Source organism: Pagrus major, chromosome 24, assembly GCF_040436345.1.
Source record: "Pagrus major chromosome 24, Pma_NU_1.0".
In the NCBI taxonomy this organism is placed as follows: Eukaryota; Metazoa; Chordata; class Actinopteri; order Spariformes; family Sparidae; genus Pagrus; species Pagrus major.
In genome coordinates, this window is record NC_133238.1 from 7,341,613 (window position 1) to 7,360,555 (window position 18,943).

The following is an 18,943-nucleotide window of genomic DNA, read 5'->3' on the forward strand; positions in this document are numbered from 1 at the left end:
TGGGGGGTCTGCAGGGAGATCCTGACAGAGAGGAAGAGCTGTAATGTATTCCTGTAGGTCAGCCTGGATTAGTATGTCTGTATCAAGAGGGAGTGATTTAAACCAATTTAGCCTTCAGAACAGGAGTTTCTTTAAATGAAATCTTGTTATGTTTTTTTATCTATATGTTCTTACTGGAACAAGTTCCACAGGTACGGCTGTTGATGATGAGAAAGGTAGATTTTGCGTGTTTATATGTCTGTCCAGTGGATCATAAATGGTATGGTTTCCTGTGGAAAGATCGACCAGCAACAGGGCCAAAAAGCCAACATTTAAGGCAACATTACGTAACTATTCTACCTTAACAGCTTCAAAACCACTTTGATGGTACACTGACTTGTAATAGGGTGAATGGTGTCTCTGCCTCAGCCACTACGCCCTCCTGTTGCTTGCTTCCGTGCTATGTAACTTTGGTTAGCGGTTAGCATCACAGTGTTAGCAAAGGTGTCAACTCGCTAGTTTTTGATCATAAGCTAAGTCAGTCAGAGGTTTACCTGGCAGCATGTTATACCCAGGTGTTGCTGTCTCTGGTTCAGGTTACCCTAGCTTGTAGTGATTTTAGCATGCATGTTTACTTCAAGACATAAAGTTTTCGAGACATAGCATTGTGATGACGTGCCGAGTTTCTTTTGTAGTTTGCATGTATATTTTCATTAAATCTGACAAATTCTTCCCGAAAACCGGGATTTGTATTTAGGGCAGCACATCACACAAAATATGAATTTCTATATAATGTTGCTTTAATATATCTTAATAACAACTATTGGCTAACATATTGTTTCCACACAGTTTTGTTTTGTGTCATACGTATGTAAGAAAATGCTTTTCTTTACACATGCATAAAAGAGAGAGTAGCTGATTTTCTCAGTTTTTGTACTTGCTTGGAGTATTATCAAGTGGTGTGTAGCCACGTTTGTGAAATATTTTTGTTAAATAGTATGAACCATTAATGTTATTAATGTACCCATACACAACCAGCAGGCTACTAAATTAGCTGAATTTGCCATCAAGCTTTTCACTAAGAAAAAATCTATAAGTAGAGCTATATTGAGTACATCAATCTGTTAGCTGATTCGTTTATGTTAACCTCCTGTGGCACAGTGTGTACAGTCTGTCCGAAATCTGCTGACACAGCTAAAATTTTACAACGTACTCAAGGCATATCATGGACTAAAAAAAAAATGGAAGTTTTGGTCTTTCTATGATTTCTTGACAGTAAGGAAAACACACCAGCTCCCTAAAGTTCAAGTGGAGATCCAAATCTTAAAAAAAAAAATCAAATGTGTAAAATGATGCTCAGTATATCTAGAATATTTACATTTGATGTAATTGGGTGGCCATAAATCCTTACTTTGTCACCCAAAAGCACCGTACACAGTAACTTCAGTGCCAGAGCATGCACATTCAGAACTCAACCTACTTTTTTCTAAATTTAAAGAAACTTAAGTGGAATTTTGTGGGGGGAAAATCAAGAGTTCAACACATCCTAAACCACTCTGTGCAGCCATTCATGACTGTCTCACCTGAGCAAGATTTATAACGCGTCAGTGTGTGATTGACACTTCTGCTGGCACAGGTTCAAGACACACCCCCTGTCACACACACACACACACACACACACACACTTTGTGGCGGTGACATTTGTGAAGCCTCACCGAGGACGATCATAAATCTCAGTTTTATGAGCGACCCCGCTGAACCCTGCAGACTGCCGACTGCATCGCCTCGACATTCAAGACCGCCGGTGCAAAAAAAACCCGGGGTTCCAACTCCCTGAGAGTGTTGATTGATTTGCCTCATGAGGGCAGTGAAAGCCACTCACTGTTAGGGTCAGGCTTGTTTTGGTTTATAAAAGTCTGCCTTCATTAACATCATGACAAGTGGAGATTTGGCAGACGGCATTGTTTCACCTCTCAAACATTTAAGGAATTCTCCATTCTTTTTAGCTCTTTCAACAGTTTTCCACAATAGGAATGTGCACAAGATTGAATCATGAGTAAAATGTGAAATGAGTCTCAGGGTTTAAGCTGACTAGTGAAGAGAGGAAAGGAAAGCTTCAAACAATGAATCCTCCACCTGGAATCCAATCAAGTCATTAGGAGTAGGTGGGGCCTGAGCCAAGTTCCCATAACCTGGTCAAACGACAAAAGCAGCAGTGCTCTCTGAAAACACCAAAAACTCAGGTTTTTGGGTGATAAGTTGTAATGGGGCTCAGTGAGGCTGTTCTGTTTGGGTTTGTGTTTCTCCTCTCAGGTGGAAAACTTTGTGCTGCCGCTTTTAACTTTAGTACTAATGAGAGTCTGAACCAAATCCCACAAGAACAAGTGACAACAAGCTCGCAGCTGCCGAGATCGCCTCAGACAACGGATCATCAGTCAAACCGGACGCACCACAGTGATCCGGTCCCGTTGCCTGTCAGCTACCGGCTCAGGAGCTTCCAGCTCAGGAACCCAGCTGTCGACAAACAAAAGCAGCTCCGGCCTCTTGTGGAGCTGAAGCTAACTTTTCAAAACCCGCAGAGGGCGGAGGCCAGAGAGCTGACCTCAGAGCAGCTGGAGCCAAGGGAAACTGTCCAAGCTGAAGAGTTGTTAAAGTTTCTGGTTAAAGGCCCAGCTCTGAGCCCACCTGTCAAACAGGAATCAAAGGTACTTTTTATCTTTTATGGACGTCTACGCAGTCTGTTTGATCTTCTGCTTCACTGTAATTAAATCTGAATGATGTCTAGGTGCTGGTGAAGTTTGAGCAGCGGCAGCCTGTGCCAGCTGTCAGCGTGGCAGCGCGCTGTGGTGAAGGAGAGGTCACCATGGAGGTCAAACAGAACTTCTTAGGTAATGGCTGACGGTTACTGGTTTGAATTGATCTCTTGTGTTTTGTTTTGTTTTTTGTCCAAAGTTGCACGGGTCCACTTAACATAGCTTCTTTTCTGCTGTCTGAAAAAGAAAGGGTCAGGTTAAAGGCCCGAATTGGAAAATTGAATGGAACGGTGAAGATGGGACACTCAGTGCTGATTACTGCAAATGGCACAGACTATGGACTGGGCGATCAATATTATGTTTCCTCTTATTTCTTCACTCGGAGAAAGGAGCATTCTGCATGGTCGTTCAGGGCTCGAATGCTGACTTCACAGTGATGCATTAAGAAACCTTTTTATTTGTCCTGTGGCTGAACCTCCACTTGCTGTGAGTGTTATTGACTGGACCAGGAGAAGAAATGGCCTCGGGTAATGGGCCTTATTTAAGCTGCGCCTTTTTCTCTTTGTTCTTAGGGAACGGTCAGTTGATCCGTCCAAGCGATCTGACCTTAGGAGGCTGCGCTGCACGAGACACCGCTGACCACATCCTGCAGTTCCAGACAGAGTTACAGGGCTGCGGCAGCACATTGACGGTGTGTGGCTTACTGCCTTCTTTCTGTCTGTCTACCTTTTGTGTATTTGAAGTAACTGCTCTGTGTTTTTTTTCCCTCAGATGACTGAAGAATCCCTCATCTACTCCTTTTCTCTGATGTACTCTCCAACACCCATTGGCAACACAGTCATTTTAAAGACCAACCCTGCTGAGGTGGTAATTGAATGTCACTATCGAAGGTAAAGCCCCCCCTCGGCCTGCCGAGTCCAATTCTAGCCCCGCTGTTAGCACTGATAATTCAGGGTATCTGCAGGTCTTGGAAAGTCTTAAAGCACTGGATTTAGTTTTCTCAACAAAAGGCCTTACAAGGTCTTAAATACATTTTCTTTCCTGCCATAGGGAGAAACGTTACTGCTTAAATGTTTTGGCATGAGACACACACGTATGGTGTGACAGTGAATGCTGTTCAAGGCATATTCCCATTTGCATGCGGCCGTGCATAGTCCGATGACCAAACACCCACCCCCCACTTTATTAAAAAGGCCAGCATTGTGATATTTGTGCACATCCAAAAACCTGTTGATATCCAAGTCTCATAATGTTCATAAGTAGCTGTGTTTCTCCTTGCAACACACAGAGCTGAGCTTAAATGGGAAACTGCTGCGAAAACACCAACTGAGATGCATATTCTGAATGAACTGCATACATGTCCGAAAAATGCTCCTAAAATAATGAAAATGCTGAATAATATCAGCATATCCCACATGTCTTAATTAGAAAATGCAACTTCTGGTATTTCTGATTTTTGAATATCCATCTGAATGTGCTGTTTGCATAACCCATATTAAATTCTGAATTTTGGGGGAAAATAGTAGAATAATAGTGTGCATGTAAATGTAGTCACTGTCAACCCTGCTAGCAACAGGAGCAGGCTCAATTATCTCATATGGATCAGACCCAGGTAGCACAATGCTGCTACAGCTGCTTATACTGTATTCTATGGAGGACTAGTAGTGCCATAAATAAATGGCTCAAAAAATCAAACTGGACATAAATGTAGACCTTAATTAATTTATAAAATGTGACATTTATTGATATTTGTTTTAAAATTGCTTCTGGATTTATCTATTTATTTATTAATACCCCTTTTTATTAACTTTCCCATTTGTTTCTTTTTATGTAGTGATTCATTTTTAAATGTATTATTTCTCTATGTATTTTTTCCTGTCTTTGTCGTTAACACACAATTTCTATGTAAAACAAAAAAGGGAAAAAAAGAATAAATTAATAAATAAAATGGGAAAGTCAATTCAAAATAAAATACAAAAACAATCAATTCATATTTTATAAATTAATCAATGCCTACATCTATTTTAAGTATTATTATTGGTGCATTTAATGGCATATTTACTTATTTATTGGGCCATTTATGAATGTCTTTATTTATTTTTGATTTTGGTGGTTTTATTATTTATTTATTGAATCGATGGCATCTGATTGCCAATAAACTAAACTGATTTACAAATATGCTACTTTGGCTCTGATGTAGCATGTAATCAGCAGAGTAACTAGTGACTAAAGTTATCAAATAAATGTAGTGGAGTAAAAGGTACAGTATTTTCCTCAAATGTAATGGAGTGGCAGCATAAAGTAGCAGAAAATGGAAACACTCAAGTAAAGCAGAACTACCTCATCATTATACGTAAGTACAGTACTTCAGAAATGTACTTACATTCCATCAGTGGTTCCGGTGATAAAAGCTAATCGCATGTGAAAATGTGGAACATGGAACATTAAATCAAATTACATTTGCTTCATCATAGATGAAATGTAATGAAGCAAATGTCATTTGATGTAATGTTCCATGTTGCCTTTTCCACATGTAGGATTTCTAATCCACATGTGGAAATACATGTGAAAATGTGCAGTTCACATGTGACATTATTTTCTTTTCACATGTTAAAATTTTACTTCACTTGTGAAAATATTTAATTCACAATTGTAATTCAGATTTTTATATGAGAAGGTGACATTTCGGTTAAGATAGTCCATCCATCAATTTTCTGATACTTTAATTTAATTGATTATATCATCAGGGAATCATCTCTACTGGCTTTCTTTCATACTTTGGTCAGTATGACCATCAGACAGGTTTTAAATGAATTTAACTTTGTTGTTGTCATATCTACCTCTGTCTCCCTGTGTTGTGTTCTCCTCTCTACTCCTGTCCTTCCTCATGAGTGAAGTACACATTCTTCTTCCTCCTCGATGAGCCTCCCTCTAGTGAAAAGCCTGTCCTTCCTCTTTTTTTGTTTTAATTGTCCTCACAGGAGGCATTATGTGAGCAGCAACGCTGTGAGGCCTACCTGGAAGCCATTTGCCTCCAACATGTTAACAGAACAGCAGCTGCACTTCTCCCTGCGTCTCATGACAGGTGGGGACTCGTCAAAAAAAAAAAAAGCCACAAACTTCGAGCTGATGTTGTGCAGTTTAAAAAAACTTTGATTTGCGCCAGACGGTTTGGCTAATTTCCCCAGCGACGGCCTTAATTGCAATCACTCAAGGCCTCGCAGACTTTGCCGTGACTGTTTAAGATGCTAAACAGCGGCTTGATAAACGGGAGGGAAACTTTTGATGCATGGTGATGAGCTGAAATTACATGCCTTGTAGGCTCGCAGCTGACCCGACGGGGTCACTCACACAATAAAGCGATCAATAAACAGCTGATTATGTTTTCTAATTAATTCCAAGCGACGCCATGTAGATGGTAAGTGCACCGGCTTGTTGTTCATCTTAAAAGTTGGCCCGACAGAACTTCCAAACCATCTCCTGTGATTTGCTTAATGTAAAATAAGCATGGGCTGTAGGAGGTTATGAAGGAAATTATGAAAGTTTTAAACTAGTTTTTGCAGGCACAGACCCCCTTCTTATGCACATTAATGACGAAGCTACATCTGTAATGCATTTATTGCTTCTTTAAAGTACTTTCCTCTTATTGTCACAGTACCTACATCCTATTCACTGACCTACTCTCCCCCCACAGGCATCATTTCAGTTTCATCTAATCCGATTGATGGTCCCGACATTACTCTTCCACTTATTTTTTTCTTTGGTCTGTATTTGATTAGAGGACTGGCAGGCACAGAGGCAGTCTAGTGTTTACTTCCTGAGTGACGTGATGCACATCGAGGCGGCGGTCGTCCAGGGTCACCACGTGCCGCTGAGGGTCTACGTGGACAGCTGCGTGGCCACCGTGACCCCCGACCCCAACTCTCAACCTAGATACCCCTTCATCCGCAACCATGGGTGAGAAGCTACGGTGCCAGAAAGCACATATAAACATTCAAGAGTCAGCTAGTCATAATAATGTTGATTTATGTGTGCTGCATATCATACAGTATGTGTTGGGAGCATTATTGTCCTGTGAGGAGATGGAGACGCCGGCCCTCTCTGTGTTTATGAATATGAGTCCTGCCGCCTGTGTTTTTCCATATAAGGTGTTTAAGTGATGCTAAGCTGACGGGAGCCAAGTCTTACTTCATGCAGAGGAGCCAGGAGGATAAACTTCATTTCCAGCTGAAAGCCTTCAGGTTCCACCAAGATCACAGGAATTCAGTAAGTGCAGCTAGTAGGAAACGTGTGTTTACAGTTCAGAACTACTGATCGTGTATCACGCAGTCAGACATTTGACATGTCGGGCAGTTTTTCTTCCATTTTCCATTAAAGCGCCCTGATCACTGTCGAGGTGCGTCTTGATGTGACCAGCAAGTTTGCGCCAGCCGAGGTGTTACTTAAACACTTTATTCTAGCTGCTCTGTTAGTCTCTCATGTGCGAAGTTGGCACTTAATGTATTTTAGCAAGTGTTGTTTGAAGGCCATATTACCTTAGGTTGTTATCTGTGATTACTTCAGATATTTTCCAACTGAGGAAATGAACGGCCTCTCAGGTAACATTAAAACTGATGAAGTACAATGCAGGTTGAAGAAGCCAGAATGGAGCGGTGCCATAAGTGTGAGCCAGTATCCACTCAGAAAAACCTTTTGTGCCTCCGTACAGTCAGCGTTGGATGAGTCTTAACATTAAATTAACTTTGATCAGTTTGCCAAATAGGAAATTCACTCCCAAATGCAAAAGACCGTTTTATAATAAGAAGAAAATCTCTCTTTTATTGAGGTTTTGGCAAAACATCACGCACATCATGGTTACACAAGAATACATCACACTTAAGAATTAGAAAAAACACACGACTGTATTTTCAGCAGCAGATCGTGGACTAGCTCTGCTGTAGCAGGTTGCCAGGTTGAATAATTTAAGCTTAAATATCTTAAATACCCTCCCAGTGGTATATGTTTTTTTTTCTTACTGGAGGTGTTGAATTACATCTTTCAACAGCACTGGGTGGGCTGATGAGATGTTCTGCTTTCGATTTAGTAAAATCAGTATGCTTACAATATTACAAACAACTACATGTTACTTATTTCTATGGGTGTGTTTGTAAATCCAATCTGGCACTTGACACTAAAATGAGAGCACAGTTGTTTGAAATAGTAGAACGTGGGCTTTCTCTCTAAATTATTGATTTACTATTTATTTTACTATTTACTATAATGCAACATGTAGCGGCTCTCATGTTGGAGCGTGTCACTCTAACACCTGGGGCCAAATGTATAAAACTGTGTGTATTCAGGTGTAGAAATCTGCGTGTTCTGGCTTTAGCAACAAAATGAAGCCATTGGAATGGCAGAAGGTGACCGAAGCTGTGAACGCCGCCAGTTCAGAGCCACGGACTTTGGAGGAGTTTAAAAAAAGTGGTCTTCCAGTATATAGTGCTGTTTACACCAAATAATCTTTATCATCATGTATTTATTTGTTCATACACACTGTGCAGTAATTCAGTGAACCCACAAACTGTACTAATGAAGCTAGCATGAGTAGCACATGTGTTCGGTCCACCTAAACTAGATCTACCAATCATCAGTGTCTTTTTGATGTGCTTTAACTTCCTCGCAGCTCTACATCACATGTCATCTGAAGGCAACAAGACTCTCCGTTCCTGTCGACTCGCGACACAAAGTGTGTTCATTCCTGACTGAGGCCAACAGGTTTGTTCCCTCAAATATAATTCACTCAAACTGAACAGATGTTGATGTGACAGTTGCTGAGTTATTTTATTTGTTCCAATTATATAAGCAGGCAGTCACCCCTTATCCTGTAACAAGCACGTCTTCAAGTGTTTCTTTCAGACTCTGATGCCATAAAAAGATTTATTCAGCCTCTGTAACAGAACACATTTTTTGGCTCTGGACAGATGGGTGGCATCAGGTGGAGACAATAAGGTGTGTAGCTGCTGTGAGACTAGCTGCAGTGAGCAGAGACGGCAAAGAAGGCTTGCGGCAGATGCTGGTACAGTTTACACGAGCGATACTACATTACACCTGGGGATGAATCTTCAACACTTAATACTCACACAGGGGAGACATTTTGATACCATCCAATAGCATTTACATATATTATGTGATTGTACAATTTCCAAAGATTTCACAAAAAAGGTATTTTAACGTCTATTTGTCATTTTTAGAATCTTCCGGAGGCTTTGTGTTACTAGTTTGAGACCATCTGAGTGGTTCTGAAGTAGCAAACGTCACCTAATCATGTAGAGAATGAACCCAAATGATTCCTAACCACAAGGAGTTAAATATAATCAGCCACAGAATAACAAACAAGCCGAGGTTTCACCCATATTTAGACAAGCTAACTTGCCTTCATTTGGCACACATGCTGTTTATGCACCTTTTCGGAGGATTGATTTTTGAGCTGATCCCTTTTAATTGTCCAACCAACCAATCAGTCGTGTCGTAAATGGTTGAATCACCTGCCTAAATGCGCTTAATTCCCCCCCACCCCCCTCCGTCCTCGCAATATTGAACTTGCAGTGTTTCTCTTCCAGACCTGCAGTGGGAGGGGACGGCTGCTCTGGGCCCGATCCTGCTGGAGGGGGACATCGAGAAAGAGGAGCTGACTGAGCCGTCTGAACTTCTCCCAGAGCCAGCACCTCTGCTCCAGATACATGAAGTGACTCGGGCAGGTGAGACGGCACTGCTGGTTTTCACACGTGGATCAACACCAATGGAAAAAGCTTTCAAATTCACTTTTTTTTCTGCCAACACTAATGCTAAATTCTATAACTAATGGAACAAATGTTGTCTTCTGCTCTCTTCAGCCTCCTATTCGTCGATGGCCCTGCTGTGTGGAGTGGGTGCAGCACTGGCTGTGGTGTTGCTAGTTTTCATGGGGGCCGTCACTTGCAGCAGACTACGCAAGACCACTGGATACACTGTTGGTACTTGATTTAAGACAATAAAACCTTTACAGTCGAGCCTTATTGTTCTTTTTTTCCTCTTAAGCAGAGACAATAAATGACGGTGTTGGTTTGTTTTATCTTGATCTGATGACATAATTCAACTTAAAGGTGCAATGTGTTTGATATGGCCAGAACGTGAAAATATTCTGGCCCTACACACCATTTTTCACCCTCTGCTGATGCCTGACTCTCTCTTCTGCTGCTTCATGCTCCTGTCCCCACCTGCCATATCTTCTCGAGTCATAGTCCTGATCAGAGATGCTGTAAATCGCCTCTGTACTATATCCCCCTGTCTTCAAAACTAACCTCCATCGGTCTTGAAGGCTGTGTTCAGTCCTATTCCGGTTGAGCTGAGTCCTGACTGTGGTCCAGTCAGCTACTAGGACCACTTAGCTCCACGGCTAACTGAGCTACTTTCTAACAGCAGCTAGTCACAACAGCAAAGAGTATACTCAGCAGCTACCTTAGAACTAGAAACTATCTGTAATTTTCTGCAGGACATGGCTTCATTCAGTTGCATGTATAGAGTATATTGCTCAGGTGCGGTGTATTTCTGTATAGGCTAAGTGTTATAGGCTTGCCTGGGTTAAAAGGGGTTAAGCTGTAGTGTCCAGCCTTGCAGAAAATGACCTGGCCATAAAATGTATGCTGTGTGCACAAAGAGGCACTGTATATTGCTCTATCAATCATCTTGCTCTAATACCAGGCAGGGTTTTGCTCTGTTTGAGGCATAATGCAAGATAAAAACAGCTTACAGAGTATGGTGAAGGATTTTTATAATGTGTCTGGAATATCTTAAACATGGGGGGGTGGCCAGCGAGTGACCTTTTTATACATATTAGTGCCAATATACATGTACTAGACAAGAAAGGCAAGTGCATAAAAGTATGAAATGAGCCAAAGTGAGCTGGCCTTTATGCTGAATTCATGCATGGATGATTTGTATGGTTAATTTTTAGGGAGCCTGCAGCTGGTCCAGCCACTGCCCTGATCTCAGGGAAATAATTTAATTCACACCATTACTACTGGGCTGCCATGTAATTCACCTGAGCTGCGTGAGATTTTCCTTTGTACCAATCCACATCTAAAACAAAGAAAACCCTCAAAGAATGGAGTGGAAAGCAGCGCCATTGGCTCCATGCTGCGAGGTAAAACATAAAGTACCATCCCAGTAACAATAGTCATATTTTAGCTTCGGGCAATTTTCGGCTTTTTCCCTTTTATTCACCCCCTCCAGCTTTTCTGCCAGTGGCGGAGTATTCGTGAAATGGGGCTCATCATGAACTGTTGCTCACAAGCCCGGGAAGACGAATAGACATAATTAAAAAGCCCATAAAGGCGAGAGCAGGGGCTTTTATTACAGTAATATGTGAAGGCCATGGTTTAATGGGGTGTTTGTTCCCATGTGCAGGGCTGACGGCTGCGCTAGTTTACTGCCGGTGCGATGCTGACCCCCCTCCCGTCTCCAAACACACCAGAGGCTAATAAAAAGCCATACCTAACGATGCACCAGCAGGAAGCATGACAGCGACAAGCAATGCACACTCAGAGGCACAGTGATAGACTCAAAACATAAGCCTCTCCCTAAAGAGAAACACTGGGGATCTTCATACAGAGAAGAAAGGGAACAAAGAAGAAATGATTTGCTATAAGGAGCTGTCCAAATACTTTTCTCCTGCAGAACGAGGAAGCAAGACTTTGATTATTATCATTGATTATTTTGGCCACTTGGGTGTGGCAGAACAAGCTATTGTCACCTCATGAAGTTAACACGGTGAATGGATTAGCAAACGAATGCCTATTTACACATCAGCCGACAGAGAGCGACATTAGCATTCATTTGGAGTCCTGTTTCCTGGCCACCTGATGAATGCAAGTTCAATATTGACTCTCTTTTTAGCTCTGTTTTGCTCTCCACCAATTCCTGGGGGAATAGATGGCTTTTTAGATGCTAAATCCTCCACTATGTTCACCAGGTGGGTAAAGTGGGTAATCTTAATCCAAGCTGTGGCTGGAGCCCGAGGTTGATGAGACTGGTGGGAACCAAAACATTACAGCTGCAGGTGGTAGAACCAAAACAATAAACTGAAAGATGCTAAAATGCAGCTTTGAAATATTGAAACTCCCAACCAAGTCTCGAAATGTTTATTTCCCTCAACTACTTTTCGTTTCCACCGTAGTCTAAAGACCCACAAATATCAGCCAAATTAGTCCGCTGACGTATAAAAAAAGGATGTTTGTTTTCGGACTTCGTTTCCATCTGGCATCTAATTGCTTCATGGTGATGTTTCAAAGCACAATTCACAAAAAAAAACTGGTTTGCAGCTGCAGATTTTTAAAAACTGGGGGCTGAAATAGAATCCTGTATCTCTGGAGAGTTCTGTAGAGGCATGGAGGGATACCAAGGGAGAACAGAAGTACCACTTCCTGTCAGCGCTGTAGGATAAGAGGTGAACATGGCCACCTGCGGTTCCCCAGAATCATCTCATAAGATGGCCCCAGAAACCCTCGTTACCCTCCTGCCTAAAACATTTCCTGCACAATTTAATTTTTGCTAATGTGGCGCACTGCCATGTTTCATTTCGGAGCTGTGATATGCTCGTCTCCATGCTGCTGCTAAGTGTGCTTTCTTTTGCACATGCAAAACTTGCCTGCAGCTTTGAGAGGAGTCAACAGAGTGTAAAAGGTGTTAATGTCTTCATATGGCCGCAGAGGATCCTCATCATCATCATAGCGGAGATGCTTGCCCGCCCACAGATGTCTAACGGTTATGGCGGCATGGACCCAAGTTGACAAGCAAAATGGCAGAGTCCTGAATCAGCCATTTTCCTCAACAGGATGTGTGACCCTGAGGGCACGAGCACACACGCGTACACACACTGAGCACACTCACACTCTCATGCACACACACGCACACACACACGGGCCATCAAAAGTAATGGTGTGTGTCCAGTGGCAGGCAGGGAGAGTCCTCTCATGTCTGCCAGCCATAACGATATTATTGCTTTAGATGGAGCGTGCTGGGGAATATTGTTCCACACCATTGGTATGCTGCAGACGTCCACTCGTACCACACACCGGTGGTGATGACAGAAGTCGGCGTTAACACCAGACTTGTTTGGTTTCTGCTTTTGACAAGGAACCACAACATTGTGGATTCCTCCCCGAGACGTGAAAACGGCAGTTATTTTCAGCAGTGGAGTAGATTTATTTCAACATAGATGGACGCAGGTGACCATTATCAGAGGTGCTGTGTTATTATTACTCTGAGCCTCTGAAATCCAGCAGACAGCTCTATCATTTGTTACAGATACGTACAATCCAACTTCAAATATTCACCCCCTCTATTATTAAAATAAATATCACAGGCTGTTTAATTTCAGCCATGAATGCTCATTGTGTTATTATGCTCCTCTGATACAGATTGCAATATTACATCTGGGTCTGCTCTCGAGAATGCACGTGCGCACGAACATGCACGCGACCTCTGTCCAGGCCCATAATTAACCCTCTTAATTAAGGGAGAAAAAAGTTGCTAACGAAGGAAATGGATTTAATTAGCCCGGTCTTGGCCCAGGCACATGTGCACGCCATAAAACACACGCACGTGCACACACAAAACAATTAAGCCTCTTTCATCCTGGCTAATGGCTTCAGTGACTCAGAGCCTTTCTCATTAAGACTATCAATAATATGCTGATTACATGCATCCACCGGTCTCCTTTATCGGGGCACAAAGGGACGAGTGTGTGTCTCTGAGGTTTCAGGGGTGGAGCAGTCTGTCTGCGAGACCTTATCTGCAGAAATAGACGTTTGAATTCTTTGGCTGGAGGAGCTAAAAAGAGGCCTGGCTTTGCCGTGTCTTTATTTTCTGCAGTTTATCTTATCACAGAGGCCACGTGTGTCTTTCACAGGGAGGAAATGGCTATGAAGTTGTGCTGCTGAGGGCTTTATTGGGGTCAGATAATAGACTGAGGAGTGACTGTTGGGCTGTAGATCTATCTGCTTGTCTGACTGTGTTCCACCAACCCCTGCTGGCTTTCAGTCAAATGAGTTTCCTGCCGGTCCGCCATCTGTTTCCATATCATTTCATATCACATTTAAGCACATTTTTATACATATACACTGACTTTAACATATCTAAATTTACAATACTTTCTCCTTCTTTGCGAGTACAGACTATCAAAGTACGCTCTTCAAGAGACACTAATCTACCAGAAATGTCTGCTTGCATGTATTTGATCAGTTAACACCGTGTCAGATGATTTGAGCACTGTTCAGCTTTTTTGTCAAGTGATCATAAGGTATTAAATATATGAAAATAAAGAGGTGGTTGCAGTCTTTGTCAGTCTGAAGATATTCTTACCCTGCTGACCAGAACACTTTAAAATGTATAACAGTCTGGCAGTAAATACTATTGTGATTTTTTTAGCCATAATGGCAGGACTGGAGGATCATTCTACTACTTCATCCTAGACTGAAATACTGTATCTTGACAAATAATGGATGTATAGCTACGGACTTATCTTTCAGGTTGTCCAATACTCTGGTTTAACAAAATACCTGAAAATTAATGGTGTTTCCATCAGTCTCAGCTGTACTTCTTTTAATTAGTAAATGTTAAATTGTCAAAGAGGCAATATGCATGAATTTTAGTTGAAAATGTATGAAAATTATCAACAGAATGTGAATAAATAGCAGTTTTGACATTATGACGTCTACGTACTGTGTTGCAGCGATATCTACTGAAGTTAGCATGCTATCAGCTAGCCGCGGCCCACCGTCCCAACCCGAAGCTCCTGTGCTAGCGATGTAAATGCTAACACTCACCTGGTCCCTGAGAAAAAGGTAAACATCGAAAATGCTAAACATGTTAGCATTTTTTGTGGTCGCGGTAACATGCTGGCGTGAGCATCTAACTCCAGTTAGCTGAGCTAGCATCACAGAGCAGCTAGCGTGGGAGAAGTCTTGTGCAAAACTGATGACATTCCCGCCAGCCTCGGGTGTACTGTGTTGGATGCTAATTAGCAAATGTTAGCACACATAATTAAGGCAATAAACATGTAAACACTTTACCTGCTTGACATCAGCAATAGGCTTGTTCATATTCTACTTTTTTTGTTATTTTTCCTTACTTTTGCTGCAGCTGTAGCTACCTCTCCTCCGTCAAACCTCTTTATCTATATAACACTATCTTTTGATCCGTCTGTCCACTTGAGTGTCTTTGTCTTCTTCGCCCCTTATGCCGAGGTGTATGTGTGTGTTTTAGACAGAGATAGTAAATTGAGATAGACAGGCGTCTGTCACACAGGCAGGAAGACAATAGGTCTGTGCTTTGACCTTCAGTCTCTTCCTGTTGTAACAGACACTGGGTTCCCTCCCAGAGGAGGAGGGAGGAAAGCGGAGGTTTGACCTGCTGAGTCACACCTTAACCCCCCCTATATACGTGGCATCCCTAAACACCCCTGATGGAGGGGCCCCGCTCCCTCTGATCTCCACTGTTTTCCATTTGATGCTATTGTGAGATTTGTTTTTCATTCAAGTTCTGAGGGTCCCGTGTGGCCACCTATGGAGCAGACAGACGGAGCTTTGTTTGGTTCCCAGCCTCCTTTTTTTAAATCCTCATTGTGTAAAAGTTGAGATTTACCGAAGCACGGCAGACAGTGGAACATGACTCAGAAGACACTGAAAAAAACGTTGCTGGGAATTATTATATTGGTCTATGTGGCAAAGGTTGTGGGTAATGCTGTCCAATAATTCAATATTATCATTTAAAAACTTTATTCACTAATCAAACGTATTGTGATGATTTGACCCAAGTTCTTTTATTTGAAGATATAGTTTTATTTCATTTGATGCATATTAATAGTGAGCAACTAATTGGATTAAATAGTAACTTTTCAGCTTGTTCTTGGGCTTTCAAATGCATTTTCACCAGAAGATTAAGTTTGCTCCAGGATATTTTAAAAAAAAAAATCTATTATCAAGGTCAGGAATGAGATTTTAAACTCAATTCATTTGGATTATTGAACAAGTAATCTGCAATATTGTGACATCCACGTTGGAAAAATATCCTTATTAAAGGGGCAATCCAGTGATTTTATTACCGCACCTCCATAAAGTTGTTGGATTCAGAAGAGACAGATTAATAAAAGAATGCAGAAAATCTATGACAAGATATACAGACTTTTACCCCATGCTTCCTTTTCCATAATGCAACCAAAAGCCATGAGATGTAGTTGAGAGCCCTAGGAAAAAACACAGTTGAGTTTAGTTTAGTTTAGTTTAGCAGTACGCCTGTCGCCATCTTGGTTTTCTGGATCCAAAAATGACCATATTTGGACAAGAGGAGATATGAGATATGAGATATCCTGATCAGATCTAACTGATGACCTGAGCAGTGGCGGCGCCTTGTCAATCACAAGGTAGCCACGCTCTAAAGCATACGTCACCTTGTCATCTATTTTACTAAATGTAAACATGATGTGCAAAATGAACATCATGCTGTATTAAAGAAGACTTGAAACAGGCAATTGAGACCATTAACTCATTTGGGAACTGCATACTCCATATAATCGGACTTCTTTTGCAACCAAGTCGCCCACTGCTGTCTATTAGAAAGAATGCAGGTTTGAGGCACTTCTGCATTGGCTTCACTTTTCAATTTCTGTGACCATGATGACATCATCAAGGTTACTTTAACAGATTTGTCGAAGCTCCGCGGTTAGCCACAGGTGACATCATACAACTGTTTTCACAAGCTGAGTGATCTTTAGGTGTAAAATTGGCAGAAGTTCTCTTTAATATTGTGATTTCTGATTTCAGCCAAAGTAATCCAAAGTAATAAAGAGTAAAAAGGAGGGGTAGAAGAAGCAAAAAAGAAAGTTGTGAAAGAAGCAGAAAGGAAAGTCTGTAAGCCACTGATTTGTTTCAATAAACAATGGTTAGAATCTTTGATACTTTTGACCTTAGTGCATTGAATATGATTCAAAACAACACTGCGGCCTACGTGCAGATCTTAAGATGACAACGTCGTACCTCTGGACGACCTCTCAGTGCTGAGGACTGCAAAATAAAAGGAGCTCATGAAGGATTGATACGCTGAAACCTTTTCTCAAAGTTGCAGTTTCCTTTCTCACAAGTTATGCGAGAACAAAACAGCATTCTTCCATGCAAGATGTGCCACATGAGCCAAACGCAACAGCTCCCAAGATGAAGATAAAGTGTGTCTTGGACGCCTGTGTTCCCATGGCTCCTCATCAGCTGTGCCAACAGCACCGTCCAGAACCTCTCCGGCCCAGACGCCCACCGTACCAGATAAATAAATCACCATGCTGGGAAGCATCTGCACCAGGGAAGTTAACACGGATATGACTTACTGCGGAACAGATGTCTTCTCTGACTGAAATAACATCAGATCCATCCTATAGTGAACCCAACACCTTCCTTTAAACCACCAGGAGGATAACCACAACAAAAGGCCTCCCTTCCGTTTATTCCCACTTTAGATGTGGGTTTTGTCGGTCGACAATGGATGAAAATATTCTGTTTTGATGTGGGCTTTTTTTCTCTCTGTCCTTTAATGGGAATGTGCTGCACAATGTTTGATCACAGCTATCGGGCGCACGTAGGAGGAACAAGGCCTCAGACAAAAGGGATAAGAAAACTCACACCTCTCATTTGCGGATTCTAATATACACATATTTGTCCTATAGACCACGACCTTTAATCCTGATTGGCACGCTGAAAGTGGCTGAACACACAGCACGCAAACACACTCCTTTATCATTCAAAGTGCGCCAGAGCTATCAACCTGAATAAATAAATCCCCCTCTTATCTCACAACGCAAAACTGGATAAGCGCTCCCACCGGGGTCTGGATGGAGGAAGCTGTCAGCACCTCTATTTTGGTTTTGCCTCATACAGAGACAGAATCCTGTTTTTCTCTCCAATCCGTCCTCCTGGTTTTCAATCCCCGGAGAGTCGTTTCCCCTCCGTGTGCGTGAGACGTATGCGTCCCGCCACACCATCCATACATGATCCCTCTTTCCTGCTTATCTCCGTCACTGGGGCCCATATCTTTCAGCGGTTGATAAATCCGCAACGCTGCAGAAATTTTCAGGTTAGGAGGAAAGAAAACAGGATTTTACGCGTTGTCAGCCTTTAAACCTGTTTGCGAGATATATTTGCCATTACTAGTCTCTACGCCAGTGCCTTCCTATATCACACCCATGTGCCCTTTTTTTCCCTCTGTTTTGACACCTGTAGCTGCTGGGAACAGAGAACTCTAGTTTTATATGTTGCACCTTGATCTTTTTTATGATTTGGACTTTTTTTGTGTAGTCAAGAGCTTTAATTTAGTTAGTTTTATCTGTAAATACTGGATGCATGACCTAGATACAATGAAATAAGAAATCTACACAGTACATCCTGCAAAATTCTTAATGTTCCACATCTCTGACTGCTATACTTCGGACATGATTTCTATTCAACACACAGCAAATCCAGTTTGTCAAGAATAATCACTGTTAGCCTTTGATGCCTCCATAAAGTCTCTATTCTACAGGGGTTTTTTTCCTATTCATCCACAGAACAAAAGAAACCAAAAACAGCTCATAAAGAGGAGATTGTACAGTATGTTGTGCAGCTCTCTGGCAGAGCAACATTGCCACCTGCAGCCAACATGAGTCATAATCTAAAAGGGGACTTTTCACATGTCTTATCGGGCGTGCTCAATCAAACACAGATAAGGTCTTTTGAAGGATGTGAAGCGGTTGTTTTTAACCTTGCTCAGAGTAGATTTGCTGTAGTCTCCTCTTTTAAGTGACAACGCTTTCACACCTGGGAGCACACCTGGAGAATCATCCAGCTTCTGTCGTTGTCTAAATAGTATATAGATGTGAACAGAACAGGACTTTCTATGCCTTAAGCTGAACTTTTATCTTTATTCTTTATCTTTATCTTTATTTTTTTGCAAAAGTCACACACTTTTCAGGCATCTTTTTGACCTCTGAGCATACAATGCTCTGTGTTTCCATGAAATAGTTGACTGTTTTGTTCATTTTCTCAGTTTCTTTTATGAAATTTTAGTTTATATATAAAAAACAACATAGTGCTACTACTTATTAGTGTGTTCAGACTTTGAGAACAGCATTCCCTTTGTTATGCTGCCCTCCTGTGGCAGTCAGAGGTAGGACA

General features: G+C 41.8%; 1 protein-coding gene across 3 annotated transcripts; it reads left to right on the forward strand.

Annotated features, from left to right (window-relative positions):
* Window positions 1-2,136: 2,136 nt before the first annotated feature.
* On the forward strand, window positions 2,137-9,760 carry LOC140992169 (zona pellucida sperm-binding protein 3-like). Of its 3 annotated transcripts, none has more exons than XM_073462442.1 (11): window positions 2,137-2,684; window positions 2,765-2,867; window positions 3,305-3,423; window positions 3,504-3,622; window positions 5,714-5,817; window positions 6,512-6,689; window positions 6,881-6,998; window positions 8,395-8,486; window positions 8,693-8,787; window positions 9,332-9,469; window positions 9,605-9,760. In XM_073462442.1, exons 1-11 carry the CDS (start codon window positions 2,244-2,246, stop codon window positions 9,730-9,732), a joined length of 1,635 nt encoding a protein of 544 aa, XP_073318543.1. In that variant the 5' UTR covers window positions 2,137-2,243; the 3' UTR covers window positions 9,733-9,760. The 3 variants fall into 3 exon arrangements, with proteins under 3 accessions (XP_073318543.1, XP_073318544.1, XP_073318545.1); XM_073462443.1 differs by having other exon boundaries at window positions 9,638-9,760; XM_073462444.1 differs by having other exon boundaries at window positions 9,647-9,760.
* Window positions 9,761-18,943: the final 9,183 nt, after the last annotated feature.